This window comes from Aotus nancymaae, unplaced genomic scaffold (genome assembly GCF_030222135.1).
Source record: "Aotus nancymaae isolate 86718 unplaced genomic scaffold, 86718_ANA_hifiasm-v0.15.2.pri h1tg000015l_0, whole genome shotgun sequence".
Taxonomy (NCBI): domain Eukaryota; kingdom Metazoa; phylum Chordata; class Mammalia; order Primates; family Aotidae; genus Aotus; species Aotus nancymaae.
The window spans coordinates 9993931-10009986 of record NW_026988426.1 but is presented as its reverse complement, the minus strand read 5'-3'; the positions used below and the strand labels follow the sequence as shown (position 1 = coordinate 10009986).

Genomic DNA, 16056 nt, shown 5'->3' with positions numbered 1-16056 from the left:
TCTCACCCTTTTCACAAAGGGAGGCCTCAGGCCCAGGACCTTGGGCAGGCAACAGAATCTAGCTAGAAGTCGACATTGTTCAGCTTTGACTCTTTAAATGCTTTTAGTCTACTTATGGCAAATGATAGTGGTTGTCCATGTATGGAAGTGATGTGATTTTCTATTATAGTAAAAATAAGTGAATTGTACTATAGAACAATATTGGGTAAAAAGAAGTCAAGGTTGTACCCAGATGTGGCAACACTTTCAAGGAAAGAGGAGGATGAAGAAAGTCCCCTTCAGGACTCTGAGTTAGAGATTGCCCCAGGACATCTACCAAACCCGAATGCTGTCTCAGAATGCTTCTCAACCCAGGACTCCAGGCACCAGATGTCAGGGTGACCATGCCCCCACCCCGCTTCCCAGCCCACCACAGCCTCTCAAAGTTCCTCCCAGGCACCCCGCCCAAGCCCTACAAGTCTCCAGTTCCTCCTGTCGCTCCTATCACCCCTGTTGCCCCTTTGCCATCTCATAGACCACTGCTCCCCCTCATCTTGTCATTGGTCCTGCTGGACCCCCTTTGTACCCCTCAGTGGGTAAACTGAGGCCCAAAGGGATGACTCCACAGTGAATAACAGCAGAGCCCTGGCCAAGCTGAAACAGCTTCCCTGGGCAAGCCCTGGTCTGTCCCCACTATGAGCTTTGGAGCCCAGCAGACAGGGCCCTTCCTAAAGGTACAGCTCCCACCCCACAACCCCTAAGTCCTGATATGCCTGTCCTGTGGCCCATCTGAGAATCAACGTGTTACCCTTCCCAGGTGACTTTGTCTCCATAAAGGAGCCTTCATGCAGCACAGAGTGGTGGGTGGCAGAGTGGGACAAAGGGGCCACAGAAGTGTGCCCGCCATGCTTCCTGTGTGCCACCTTCAGCCTCACCCGGGGCAGGAGCATTGCAGTCACCCACATTCATGTCTTCCTCTGCCATGACATGGATCCCATAGGGATCTCAGGGCCAATCAATGTGTGGCCCATGTGGCCATCCCTGGGGGCCTTCCACACCCCGTCACCCAGCCAGAGGCTGTCCCAAGACACCAGAAAAGAAAAAGAAGTTCTGGAGCGAGCAGCATCTGTCTTTATATCAGCTTTATTGGCGGGTTCGTAGCTCCCTGGGCCGGGCCTGGCTGCTTAGGCCAGCCTCTTGCTCACGCGCTCATAGGTCACGCTCCCGATGGTGGAGAACTGAAAGAAGCAGCCAGGACAGAGGGAGTCAGTGCCCCAACCCAGGCCTCACCCCGAGGTAGCCAGGAGGCACCTCCGAAGGAAGATGGGCCTCTAATCCCAGCCTTGAATAGATGGGAGTCAGGCACACCACTTCTTTGGGCCTCAGTTTCCCAATTTGTTCCAGGAGTCAGTGTGCAGACTCCCCCTGTGATGAAGGGTAACCAGTTGTGAGGGGTGATGTGGCTCTGGGTGTGGAAGCTGCACCTCTGTTCCTCTCCATTCACCCGTGCCAGGCTCTTCCCCCACATGATTCCATTTACTCCTCCCAACAGCCCTGTGAGGTTGTTCCCATTGTACAGATGGGAAAACGTAAGTTTAGAGAAGTCAAGTAACCCTTCCAAGGCCACACTCCATGGCTGCATCCCACGGTGTTTATGGGCACCTGTCACAGGTTCACTGATGGGAACATACAGTCCCTACTCTCAGGAAGCCGAAGGTTTAGTGGGAGAGGCAGGCAGGGGAATACTGTTCATTGAAGGCCCGTAGTGGACGGTGCCCTGGGCTCCACGCCATGGAGCTGTGCTGCCGTTCAATGTGCACGTCTTCATTTGGTTCTGAAACCCAGCACAGGAAAGCAGCATTTCCATGAGGAGGGCAGGTGGCAAACAGAGAGCTGTGGGAGAGCCTAGAGGAGGCAGGGAGCCCCTGACTAGGGAACAGGGTGGGGAATTGGCTGCCGGACAGAATCCTGAAGAAGTGGATTTGGAAAAGCAACAGGAGACTGGGAATTCAGAGCAGAGGAACCACATGGCACAGAAAGGGAGATAAGAACAGCTCTGGCCAGCTCAGGAGCAGTGGCTGGTCCAGGGAGACTGGACAGAGCGTACCTGTAGGATTGGGCAGTAAGGCCCTTGAAGGTCGGGTGGAGGAGTTTGGTCCTGATTCATAACAAAGGTCAACAGTGTGAAGTGATGCGTGACTTGCATATGGGATGGATGGAAGGTGGAGGACAGGTGGAATCAGAGGAGGCTGGGGCTTAGTGTAGGGGAGAGGTGATGAGAACATGGCGGGGTACTGTTGGCAGGAGGCAGGAGGAGGGACGCTTACAAAATGCGCTGTCAGTGGAGAAGTGGAGAGGTGCCAGGATGATTCTGGGCCTCTAGAGATGGGAGATTTGCAATTAAGACAGCTCCTCTCAGGGCCTAGTCATGCAATTTTGTTCATGTGTGCATGTGCCTGGGTCTATGTGCATGCAAACGTGTGTGTACCTAGCTGTGTCATGTGTGTGTGTGTGGATGATGACCCTGAACTCTGGTCACCGCCTATACCACATGGGCTCCATAATGAGGAGCCTCTGGGAATTGAGAAGCAGGTTTGCTCAGCTTGGGAAGATAATTCTCTTGTCAGTCCCAAACCTGCTTCCAGTTCTCCTGCCCTATGTTCGCCCCGCACACTTCACAGGCTGGGGAGCTTGGCTTCTTCTGGGAGTCACTGACTGACATTTTATGTAAAAATGTGTCAAAAACCCTGTCATCAGACCCTCCAAAATGTCAGTTTTCACCCAGGAAAAGAGGGATATAGTCACTTTTGTTCTTTTTACAGTTTTTCAACACTATACTTCTGTTAATTTTTAGAATTTTTTTTTTTTTGAGACAGAGTTTCACTCTTGTTGCCCAGGCTGGAATACAATGGGGCTATCTCGGTTCACTGCAACCTCTGCCTCCCAGGTTCAGGTGATTCTCCTGCCTCAGCCTCCCAAGTAGCTGGGACTACAGGCATGCGCCACCATGCCTGGCTAATTCTTGTATTTTTAGTAGACATCTGGTTTCACCATGTTGGCTAGGCTGGTCTTGAACTCCGGACCTCAGGTGATCCACCCACTTCGGCCTCCCAAAGTGCTGGGATTACAGTCGTGAGCCACCACACCCGGCCAAGTTTTAGATTCTTTAAACAAAAATGTTAAAGGGAGATAAAAGACCCGTGGGCCTTGGCAGAACAGGCAGAGGGCCTAGTCTAGAAGTTGGCAGATGAAGTCTGCCTCTGCATGTACTAGCTGTGTGACCACGGCCAAGTCCCCTGCTGTCTCTGAGCCTTGTAATGCTGCACTGTAAAATGAGGATAATGGGAGGTCCCTGAATCTCTTGGGTGTTGTTATGGACTGCATGTGTGTCCCCCACCAAAATCATACGGTGAAGGTCGAACTCCCAATGTGATGGTACTTGGAGACAGGACCTTTAGGAGGTTGTTGGGTCATGAAGGTGGAGTCCCCATGAGGGATTACTGCCCTTATAACAACAGACACAAGGCCTGGTGCAGTGGCTCAAGCCTGTAATCCCAGCACTTTGGGAGGCCAAGGCGGGCAGATCACTTGAGGTCAGGAGTTTGAGGCCAGCCTTACCAACATGGTAAAACCTTGTCTCTACTAAAAATACAAAAATTAGCTGGTGTGGTGGCACATGCCTGTAATCCCAGCTACTCAGGAGGCTGAGGCATGAGAATCACTTCAACTGGGGAGGCGGAGGTTGCAGTGAGCTGAGATTGTGCCACTGTACTCCAGCCTAGGCAACAGAGCGAAACTGTGTCTCAAAAAAAATAAATAAAAGGCCAGGAACAGTGGCTCACGCCTGTAGTCCCAGCACTTTGGGGGGCCGAGGGGGGCAGATCATGAAGTAAGGAGTTCGAGACCAGCCTGGCCAAAATGGTGAAACTCTGTCTCTACTAAAAATACAAAAATTAGCTGGGCGTGGTGGTGTGCACCTGTAATCCAGCTACTCGGGAGGCTGAGGCAGAATTGCTTGATCCTGGAAGGCGGAGGTTTCAGTGAGTGGAAATCACGCCACTGAACTTCAGCCTGGACAACAGAGCAAGACTCTGTCTCAAAAAAAAAAAAAAAACCAGACATGAGGGAGGTGATGTCTCCCTGCCATGTGAAGAAACCAGAACGGAGGCCCTCATAAGCCCTTGCACACACTGGCACCCTGAGCTTGTACTTCCCAGCCTCCAGCACTATGTGAAATAAGCGTCCGTGGTGTAAATCATTTGCACCAGTGTCTGAGAGAGGCAGTGTGCTCCTTTCCTCTTGTCAGGGCTTGAGATGAGGGCACAAGGAAGCAAGAGAGAGAGAGGAGGATCAAAGAAGGAGAAGCAAGGGGGTTGTGAACTCTGCCTTCCTCATCACATCTTCCCTGCTGGAGAGCTTCAGAGAGGAGCCAAGGGCCCTTTCTAGACCTACACGGGACCCCAGAGGTCTCTGGCTCAGGTCACAGGCTCACAGTGAAGGAATGAAGTGTGGAAATGCCGCCTTTTCCCTTTTAACTTCACACCCATTTCTTCCACCTGGGGAAAACTTGAAGACCCATGGGAAAGAAACAGAAGTGAGAGGAAGGGCCACCCAGGGCACCACCTCCAGTGTAGGAGGGGTGGGTCCACAGGTGTGTGTGTTGGACCTGCCAACATTTAAAGAAATTTTGTAATTAGTTGTCAATATTTAATAGTGTGGAGATTTCACATAAAAGTGCAAATTTCCAGCTTCTCTTGATAAATCAGAAGATCTGATAGAAGGGGCCCGATGTCCCTCATGGAAATGGAGTGGAGTGGTGGCTGTCCTTTGAGGAGCCCACCTGGACCACCTCCTTTATTTATATTCTAGGAAGGATCTTCCGGGCTTCCAGTCTTGTGCCCCAGAGGTGGCTGAGTGTGAGTGCTGGAGTCAGGCTATCTAACATCAGATCACGGCTCTCATCAAAGCTGTGTGCTCCCCTCATTTAGCTTCCCTGTGCCTCAGGGAAATAATGACTTTCCCTGTGCCTCAGGAAAATGGACATTAAAATCCCCACCTCACAGGGTTATTTTGAAGATCAAATGACATCATGTGCATCCAGCACTCAGCATAGAGCCTGGTACAGGGGAAGTGCTGGTAAAGCCAGCTGCCCAGAGGCCTATCTCTGAGGGGCTGTGGCCAGGAGGAAGATAGATGTGCAATCATCATCCCAGGAACCAGGAGGACACTTACCTCCACCAGCTTGTCACCCACGATCTCTGAGGTCTGTTGATAGTTGGGGAAATTCACCACCAGCTTCCCACCCTCCATCTGCACAGTGGCCTGGAATGGAAGCACAACATTACGCCTGGGATGTTGCAAGTGATTGGCAACTATCTGGGGCTGGTGGCGCAGGCAGTAGGAAGAATTTACCAAGGCCAAGAGCAGTGGTTTATTCCTATAATCCCAGCACTTTGGGAGGCTGAGGCAGGCAGATCTTTAGAGGTCAGGCATTCGAGACCAGCCTGGCCAACATGGTGAAACCCCATCTCCACTAGAAATACAAAAATTAGCCAGGCTTGGTGACTCATGCCTATAATCCCAGCCACTTGAGAAGCTGAGGCACGAGAATCACTTGAACCCAGGAGGCAGAGGCTGCAGTGAGCCAAGATTGTGCCACTGTGCTCCAGCCTGGGCAACAGAGCAAGACTCCGTCTCAAAAAAAAAAAAAAAAAAAAAAATTTACCAAGACAGTTGTAGGTAAAGAAAGTCAGATTTCTTGTTTCCTATGATCCATATTAGAGGAAGTTAAAAAAAAAAAGATTAAAAAAAAAGGAAAGATTTCTTAGAGAAAGTATGAAAACACATTACAAGAGTGCACTGGGCAGGTCAGCAAGAGAGGAGCTGACTGCAAGGAGACAAAAGTCTTGCTGGGGAGTTTGTAGACTGTTGCTTATGCTGTGTGCTGAAGAAGGTTTTGTGCAGTATTGATAAAGCAAAGGTTGCAGTGAGATAACTTACATTTCTCTATCAGCTGAGGTGTTTGATGATAGCTAGACACAGGAAGATTGTGAGTTATTTGCACGGGGGTGCTATGTGTCCTGGACCACGAAGAAAGGCAGACTTACAGCTTATCTGCTCTCTCTTTTTGCTTTCCCCTGGTGCCACCAGCCTGACTCCTTTTCTATAATTAGAACTCCACATGGGTTACCAGAGACCTAATGATAGAGGCAAAAAGCTGAGGTTCAAATCCCTGGTCCCACCATGTTCTGGCTGCAGGGCCTTAGACACACTACTTGTCCTCCCTGAGCTTCAGTTTCTTTACTTCTGAAACAAAAGCAAATTACTGCATTTTTTCTTCTAGCATTCACTATGTGGCAGGCACTATGCTAGGTGCTTTCATGCGCTGTCTTGTTTAATCTTCACCACAGCTCTTGGAGCCAGAGACTGCATGTAGTCTCATTTTGCATACTAGAGATACAAGGCTCAGGGGAGTGAAATGACTTGCCCAAGGCCCTACAATTGCTGGAGGGAAATCATGGTTTCAAACCCAGCCAAGGCTAACTCCAGAGTCCAGCCTCTTTATCTCTGTGCTACACCGGGAGGCAGCATAAAAAAAGCACTTATGGCCCGTCATGGTGGCTCACACCTGTAATCCCAGCACTGTGGGAGGCTTAGGTGGGCAGATCACAGGGTCAGGAGTTCCAGGCCGGCCTGGCCAACATGGTGAAACCATGTCTCTACTAAAAATACAAAAATTAGCCAGGCATGGTGGCAGACACTGTAATCCCAACTACTCAGGAAGCTGAGGCAGGAGAATTGCTTGAACCCAGGAGGTGGAGGTTGCAGTGAGCCGAGATCACACCACTGCACTCCAGCCTGGGTGACAGAGTGAGACCCTGTCTTGGAAAAAAAAAAAGCGCTTTTGCTCTCTAGTGCCTGGTGTAAAGGCCTGCCCCTGCTGTGTGACTAAGGCAAGGGGATTTTTGTTTGGTTGGTTTGTTTCTTTGTTTTTGAGACAGTCTCACTCTGTCACTCAGGCTGGAGTACAGTGGCCTGATCTTGGCTCACTGCACCTCCGCCTCCTGGGTTCAAGCAACTCCCCTGCCTCAGCCTCCTGAGTAGCCAGGATTACAGGCATGCACCGCCATGCCCAGCTAATTTTTATATTTTTGGTAGAGACACTATTTCACCAGGTTGGCCAGGCCAATCTCAAACTCCTGGGCTCAAGCCATCTACCCAGCTCAGCCTCCCAAAGTGCTGGGATTACAGGCGTGAGCCACCGCACCTGGCCAGCAAGCTTTTTAATCCCACAAGTGTTTGGTTATATTAAGTTTTCAGCAAGCATTAGCTATTTTTCTTACTCTTTTAGTGCCCATTTTTGATTATTAAAAACCAGGAGCATTAAATTGCCACATAACACAAGCTCTTAATGCTGGAGGCCAAACTGGAGAAAGAAGCCTCAGCTTGGGAGCAGGGAGGCCGTGTTTGAGACGAAGTCGGATGGAGACCTGGGGAGGGAGGGGGACAGGGAGTGGCCTCTCACCTTGAACTTCTTGCCCCCCATTGTCTGTATCTCGCTTTCCTTGCCAACAGTGAACTTGTTGGTCATGGTGTGGCCCCCGGCGTAGTGCTGGGACCAAGTGAAGTCCTGCCCATCCTGCTGCACCTCCGTGACGATCTTGAAGTTGCGGGCCTTTTCGATTACATCACTGGAGATTCCTGGACCCGGGACAAGCAGAGTAGCCATATAAGAGTTGCTTTTAACCCTGTGATTTGGGGAAAGAGCTTTCCTGCCTGCCCCCACCCCCCTACCCTCTGTGCATGGTAGGCTAGCCTGCAGATAGAGAGCACAGTGCCTGAGACAGATAATACATTCTGTGAGCCACGTGGCTGGGGCAAGTCACTATCTCTCTGAGCCTCAGTGTGTTCATCCACAAGATGGGGATAATAAGGCCCATCCCAAAGAGCTGTTCCAAGAATTATATTCCATGTGAGTGTGTTGTGAAGCTCCTGGCACATAGTGGGTGCTCATCAATCATAAGCAAGATTCTGATAGTAATATAAACATGACGGAATCTTGCCAAGCTCACGAAGTTCTGGAATGAACAAGGCTTCCAAGATTGTATCTTCTGGCCAGGTGTGGTGGTTCATGTCTGTAATCCCAGCACCTTGGGAGGTCGCGGCAGGCAGATCGTTTGAGGTCAGGAGTTCGAGACCAGCCTGGCCAACATGGTGAAACCCTATCTCTACTAAAAATACAAAAAATCATACAGTCATGGTGGTGGGCACCTGTAATACCAGCTATTTGAGAGGCTGATGCAGGAAAATCACTTGAACCTGGGAGGCAGAGGTTGCAGTGAGCTAGGATCATGCAGTGCAGTCCAGCCTGGACAAAAGAGCTGGACTCTGTCCCCCTCTAAAAAAAAGAAAAAAAAAGATTGTGTCTTCTAATACTTCGATTTTACAGATAAGGAAGTGAATACCCACAATGGGAAAGGGACTTTCCAGTATTTCCTTGAAAGGTCTTGAGTTCATGGCAGAATCAGGTCTAGAACTGAGGTGGGTTCACTTCCCCTTCCACAACATGAGATTGTTAGAGGTGAAGCCAGGTCATTGCTCCTTCAGGGCCACTGCCCATACATGACTCAGAAGGGCTATCAAATCTTCAAGGCCACAGGGCACAAGGACCCAGGTTTCAGGGCTCCTCTGACCCAGCTGGCCGGAAAGATGTGGCCACCGAGACGGAGGGCCCAGGTCTCCTGGAGCTGTCCTCTGAACCTTGAGAGTTATACTGCCTGAGACTTTTAAATAGTGAGATACTGAGATTTCCACAGGATTGTCAGATCCACTGTCTCACAGTTCCTCACAGCAGACCAGTGCTACAAGTCAAGCAGTGAGAGAAGGAAGGAAATCATTGGTCTCTCTGCCCACAGTGTCTAGCACAGTGAGAGGTCTGTGTTTGCTGAATGACTGTATGAAGAAGTGACTTGTCAAACCTGGTCTCCGTGATAACCCTTTGGTTTCCTCTCCTAGGATGTGGTGACACCACTCATCATAGGCTCCTGGGTGCCAATGGCCTCTGCCACTGACTTTGGCAAGTCACACTGAGTCTCCATTGGTAACATAGAGATAGCGTTGCATATAGCTGGTGTTCAATAAATGTTTGACGGGCAGGGCACAGTGGCTCACGCCTGTAATCCCAGCACTTTGGAAGGCCGAGGCGAGCAGATCACCTGAGGTTAAGAGTTCCAGACCAGACTGGCCAACAGGGTAAAACCCTGTCTCTACTTAAAAATACAAAAAATTAGCCAGGCGTGGTGGCATGTGCCTGTAAATCCAGCAACTCAGGAGACTGAGAGAGGAGAATCACTGGAATCCAGGAGGCGGAGGTTGCAGTGAACCGAGATTGCGCCACTGCACTCCAGCCTGGGAGACAGAGTGAGACTCTATCTCAAAAATAAATTAAGAAAAATAAAAATAAATGTTTGACCAAATAAACATCAAATCTCTACTTCATCAGCCAAGTCCCTACTTTACCAATTAACTAGCTGTTTGACTTTGGACTAGTTACTCAATTCTCTGAGCCTCAAGTTTTCCGTCAGTAAAGTGGAGATACTAATAAATTCTGTATGTGTTTTAAAGTCAAAGAATGTCTAGGTTGGGCGTGGTGGCTCACACCTGTAATCCCAGCACTTTGGAAGGCTGAAGCGGGTTGGATAACCTGAAGTCAGGAGTTCAAGACCAGCCTGGCCAACATGGTGAAACCTCGTCTTTCCAAAAAACAAAAAAATTAGCCCGGTGTGGTGGTGCACACCTGTAATCCCAGCTACTCAGAAGGCTGAGGCAGGAGAATCACTTGAACCTGGGAGGCGTGGTTGCAGTGAGCCAAGATCACGCCACTGCATTCCAGCCTGGGCAATAAGAGCGTAACTCCATCTCAAATAAATAAATAAAGTCAAAGAGTGTCTTTTAGTTCTTATTATCCTCAGAGCCTAGGAGAAAGCAATTATTCAACAAATGTGTGAATGAATAAGTGAATGCATGAATGAAGTCCTGTCCCATTCTACCTTAGGGGTTTGGGTTCCTGGCACAGAGCTGGCTGTGACAAACCAGCCCCGAGGAAGGCATACTCAGGAGCTCACTCACCCAGCAGCTTCATGAACTCATCGTAATTCTTCTCACTCTCTATCTCGAACTTGCCAGTGAAAGCCATGCTGCTAGGAGGCTGGAGGCCAGAGAGCAGAGGGCTGAGGAGAACGGGTGGTGCTGAGGGGCGTGCTGTCCCAGTTTATAAACTCTCCCAGTTGCTGAGGTTCAGCCCCTAAATCACCCCACTTCTTCTCCCTCCTGCCCTGAAAAGGAAGCTCTTGCTATTTTATGATGTGGGCAAGACCTGGAGGGGCAGAGCCCTGAGGTTATTCACCCTTGGGAAGTGCTGGCTGTGATCCCATTGCCATTGCCAGCAAGGCCGGGGTGAGGATGGCCACGGGTTTGAGGAGTCATCACCTCTCTGCCCATCTCTCCCTCCATTCCTGCATGCCCTGCCCTCCATCTATGCTCTCACCATCTCTCGTCACTCATGCACTCCCTCACTCTGCAGCCAAAGCATGTGAGCACTTGCTGCTTGCAGGGCCAGCACTGAAGAAACACGAACGAAGGACACACACACCTCTGTGTCAAAGACACAAAGACAAAGAGCCTTTTGGTTTAGTCCAGAGACAAGCACACACCTGCAGAGAGTTCTTGTGTAAGCAGGATGCAATGCACCCCAGGAGAAAAGCAGATGGCTGGACTGGGCATGGGGCAGGAGCAATGGTGTCCAGCAGGGGGCTGGTGCATGTTTGGGGAGGAGGTGGCATTTGGCATTGTCTCGGAGGACCAATAGGACTTGGATGTGTAGAGAAGCAGGAGGGTTGGAGGAGATTGAGAACAAAGGGAGACGATATTCTAGGATGAGGGAACAGTGAGATGAAGATGGAAAGAGCCACAGTGGAAGGAAACAATGAGTTTGGCTGGAGCAAATTACACTTGAAGGAGAACAGATGCCCCAAAGGGTGCAAATAATGCAACCAGAGTAAAGCAGCAACCCATGGACCCAGGGAGCGCACCTGGAGGAGAAGGTGCCAGGTACCTTGAAAACACCTGTGCGTCAGGCACTGGGCTGGGAGTTGAATGAATTTTATTTTGTTCAAGTCTCAGAGCTGAAAGGGGTTAGGGGTTCAGACTCTTGACTTCCAGTTCCTGCTCTCTCTCCCAGTACCACTTCACATGCAGGAACTCCATCTCCTCAGTGATTGCTCCCGCCTACCTATCTTATGAGATCGCCCTCTGCACTGGGTAAAATTGACAGTGCAAAGTATAAAACACTCTGCAAAGGCTCTCGTGATTATTATTGTTATTAGAGATGGAGTTTTGCTCTTGTTGCCCAGGCTGGAGTGCAATGGCACGATCTTGGCTCACTGCAACCTCCACCTCCTGGGTTTAAGCAATTCTCCTGCCTCAGCCTCCTGAGTAGCTGGGATTACAGGCATGCGCCACCATGCCCAGCTAATTTTGTATTTTTCGTAGAGACGGGGTTTCTCCATGTTGGTCAGGCTGTTCTCAAATTCCCCACCTCAAGTGATCCTTCTGTCTCAGCCTCTCAAAGTGCTGGGATTACAGGTGTGAGCCACTGCACCTGGCTGATTATTATTATTAATTCAGGAAATCTCTGCACATCTATTTCCTTTTCCAAGGCCTGCTCTTCATGAATCTCCTTTCATTTCTATCCAAAGCTAAATTCAATACTGACTTCCAGACATGGGACTAAGGGATCTCTGAACTGATGAAAAACCAACTTTGCCACATTTTACCAGGCTTTAATCTCCAATCTTGGAATTGAAATTCCAGTCTTGGAATTTCAGCCAGGACTCTTCTTTTAGACAGACAGACAGACACACAGACAAACACAGACACAGACACAGACACACACACACACACACACACACACACACATCATGGATGTTTCTGATAAGTTATCTATATAAACATTTCAAATAATTCAGAGCAAGTAACAGTCCTATCAGAGGTGACCTGTGATAATAGTTTGGTATCTCTCCTTCTATGCTTTTTCTTTTTTTCTTTCTGAGACAGGGTCTCTCTTTGCTGCCCAGACTGGAGTGCAATGGGTGATCTCAGCTCACTGCAGCTTCAACTTCCCAGGCTCAAGTGATTCTCCCACCTCAGCCTCCCGGACAGCCGGGACTACAAGTGCATGCCACCATGCCGGACTTTTTCTGGGGGGCGGGGGCCAGAGTCGCCCTCTGTCGCCCAGACTAAAGTGTAGTGGTGCAATCTTGGCTCACTGCAACCTCCACCTCCTGGGTTCAAGCGATTCTCCTGCCCAGACTTCCTAGTAGCTGGGACTATAGGTGTGTGCCATCATGCTTGGCTAATTTTTGTATTTTTAGTAGAGACGAGGTTTCACCATGTTGGCCAGGCTGGTCTTGAACTACTGACCTCAGGCTACCTGCCTTGGCCTCCCAAAGTGCTGGGATTACAGGCATGAGTCACCGTACCTGGCCTGCCTAATTTTTGTATTTATTTTTTGTAGAGACAGGTTCTTGCTATGTTGCCCAGGTCAGTCTCAAACTCCTGGACTCAAGTGATCCTGCGGCCTCCCAAAGTGCTGGGATTACAAGCGTGAGCCACCACACCCAGTCCTTCCAGGTTTTTAAATGCACATATTTGCTTTCTTGTATAAATGAAACTATATAGTTCTGTTACCTCCTGTTTATGTAATGATATAGGCACATGTCTATATCATTACAAACAGGTATATATCCTGTTCAGTAGCTCCAGAGTATTCTATCGTATGTATGTCTCATAGCTTAAACTTAGCTATTGCTGGATTTTTAAGTTTTTTCCAATCTTTTCCTATTATAAATAACTGTGATATAAATATTCTTGTTCACAGCTTTCACTATACATGTCAGATTATTTAGTAAGATTACTTGCTAAGGATGAATTTCCAGACATGAAATTCCTGGAGCAAAGGGTTTTAGTATTTAAAATGTGTGTATCTACTACTTTACTGCCTTTCAGAAAAGCTGTAGCAGTTTACACTCCTGCCTAAAGCATGTGAGAATGTCCCCTCACTGATAATAATCATGATGAAATAACAATGACAAGAATAGCTCACATTTATTGGCTCTTTATTATGCATTTGGCACTCACCTGTTTTACATGAATGATCTCATTTAATCTTCAGAACAACTCTATGAAGTATATACTGTTATTGCCCCCATTGCGCCTAGGAGCAAACAGAGATTCAGTGAAGTATTAACCTTGAAAGTATACCTTGCCAAAGTCAGAGTCCCAGCGTATAGTTTATATTTACTCTTAAAATAGCTTTCATGGCTTTTAAGGACATTTCAAAAAATCCCTATAATCCCATAACCCTAACACAAGTAACTGCTTTCATTTATTTATATATCTGAGACAGAATCTCGCTCTATTGCCCAGGCAGTGGAACGATCCGACTCACTGAAACCTCCACCTCCCGGGTTCAAGTGATTCTCCTGCCTCAGCCTCCCAAGTAACTGAAATTACAGGCACATACCACCACGCCTGGCTAATTTTTCTGTTTTTAGTAGAGACAGGGTTTTGCCATATTGGCCAGGCTGGTTTTAAACGCCTGACCTCAGGTGATCCATTCACCTCAGCCTTCCAAAGCTGTGGGATTACAGGGGCGAGCCACCATGCCCGGCCTTATGTTTTCTGCTCTCTTCCCTCTTTCATTATTTCTCTCCTTCTCCCTCATCATTGTGTTCTTTCTTATCAACTATAACAGATATACAATAACCATACCCCACAATATTGCATTCTATTTTTCTTCACCCAGCAGTAGTTTGTAAACACAGTCCCATGTCTCTAAAAAGCTATTAGGTTTGGCCAGACATATAGCTCATATCTGTAATCCCAGCACTTTGCAAGGTTAAGGTGGTCAGATAACTTGAGGCCAGGAGTTCGAGATCATCCTGACCAACATGGTCCATTACCGCAATAAGGGAGATGTAAGTCGGCCATAAGGTCTTTAAAATGGGTATATCTAGTACTTTACTGCCTTTCATGAACTAGAGCCAATGAGTGAACTAGAAAGATTTAGGGGGTGGGGCACAGTGTCCTGGAGTCTTCTGGGGTCTCTAGTCTTGGAGGAAGTTCATGCCTTGTAAAACCGCTCCTCCTGCCTTGGCCTGCCTGGAATGACTGCTCACCTTTCATCAGTCTTTGAGTTCTAATTGTCCTTCTACCCCCACCTCCTCCAATGAGGCTTCTTTGATTACTCCAACCTATAGATATTGCCCCTTGCAAAAATCCCCACAGCCTGTACCTTCTCTTTGTAATGGATCAGTGGGGAAACCTAGGCTTTAGAGTCACTCAGCCTTTTCATGTATTAGCTCTGAGACTTCAGACACACCATTCATTATTCAACAAACATCACGTGAGCACCTATAGTTCACTGGGTTCTGGAAGTACCAAGTATCTGCCCTCAAGTCTCAAGTCTTTTTTTTTTTTTGTCTCACTCTGTCACCCAGGCTGGAGTACAGTGGTACAATCTCAGTTCACTGCAACCTCCGCCTCCCAGGTTCAAGCAACTAACCTGTCTCAGCCTCCCAAGTAGTTGGGATTACAGGCGCACACCACCACACTTGGCTAATTTTTGTATTTTCAGTAAATACGGGGTGTCACCACGTTGGCCAGGCTGGTCTTGAACTCCTGACCTCAAATGATCTACCTGCCTTGGCCTCCCAAATTGCTGAGATTACAGGCGTGAGCCACGGCACCTGGCCTGTCCTCAAGTCTTGTGAGAGACACAGTCTCATAAACAGGCAATTACAATGTGATGTGATCAAAGAAAGAAAGGCTGTAACATAAGGATATTTTTGGAACACAGAAATATTACCGGATCACTTCCCGAGTATCAGGGAAGGCTGATATAAGAAGACTTGACAAATAAGCCGAAGCCTTAACTTATTTATTATTGTTGTTGTTGTTATTATTATTATTATTATTAGGCAGTGTCTCACTCTGTTGCCCTGGCTGGAGTGCAGTGGCACAATCAGCCTCAGCCTCATAGGCTCAAGAGAACTTCCTGCCTCAGCCTACCTAGTGGCCGGGGCCTCAGGCATGCATCACCACGCGTCGTTAATTTTTTAGTTTTTAGTAGAGACGAGGCCTCACTATGTTGTCTCAAACTCCTGGACTCAAGCGATCCTCCTGCCTTGGCCTCCCAAAGTGCTGGGATTAACAGGTGTTGAGTCATCACCTGGCCTCATTCATTATTATAAGGGGAAAAAAATACCTATCTTCCAGAGTTGTAGTGAGATTAAATGAAAGTACATAGCAAAAGTGCTTAGTACAGGATCTAGCATTTCACAAGCAATCACTGAAGGATACTCATTGGCAATTTGTCCAGCCTACCTGCCTATTTTGAACTACTGTTTATATATTGCAGCATTGATGTAACCCTTCACAAAGTGAGTCTTTTATCTCCTCAGGCTGCATTTCATACTTCCTTCTGTAAGTGTGCCTGGTGGGCTCAGGGATAGTGTTGATTTTGTTTTATTTGTTCAGATCTGTCTGTGTGTGTGTTCATACACTGCTGGGGATATAGGAAGGGAGGCTTGTGAAAAATGAAAACCCCTGTGACCTGACTCCCCAAAATTCTGATTTGGTGGCTCTGAGGTGGGGCCCTAGAATCTGCATTTTTACCAACTCCCCAGTGATTGCAGTGCTCAGTGGCCTTGAGAAGCTCTAGGCCAGGGGATGTGGGCAAGAAGGACCAGGTGTCTTCTCCAGGCCCCTGCTGAACTCCCCTTCCCACTGACTTCCTCCTGCATGGCCAGAGCTGTGTTTTCCTTGGTTGCTACTTATCCAAGGTCAGTGTCCAAGGCAGGATGGGAGTGGTGGGGCTATGGGAAAAGATGACATTGGCACTCGGCTGCCTGACTCAGCCATGCTCCCACCCCTTCCCTAGAGTCCAGGTGTACATCTGAACCTCCACCCTCCATCCACCCACACCCGCCTCTTCCCCTCTTCTCCTGGGTTTTCCTA

General features: G+C 48.5%; 1 protein-coding gene across 2 annotated transcripts in view; it reads right to left on the bottom strand.

Moving 5' to 3' along the window:
• Window positions 1-1106: 1106 nt before the first annotated feature.
• FABP6 (fatty acid binding protein 6) overlaps window positions 1107-16056 on the bottom strand; it is a 31099-nt gene continuing 16149 nt past the window's right edge. The window contains exons 1-4 of one of the 2 annotated variants that reach the window (XM_012461022.2): window positions 10108-10226; window positions 7505-7680; window positions 5212-5301; window positions 1107-1217 (exon numbers count right to left, since the gene is read on the bottom strand). In XM_012461022.2, the coding sequence (XP_012316445.2) occupies window positions 1164-1217; window positions 5212-5301; window positions 7505-7680; window positions 10108-10174 (387 nt within the window). In that variant the 5' untranslated portion in view covers window positions 10175-10226 and the 3' untranslated portion in view covers window positions 1107-1163. Of the gene's footprint in view, window positions 1218-5211; window positions 5302-7504; window positions 7681-10107; window positions 10227-16056 lie in introns of those variants that run through there. The other variant, XM_064376358.1, reaches the window with a different exon arrangement.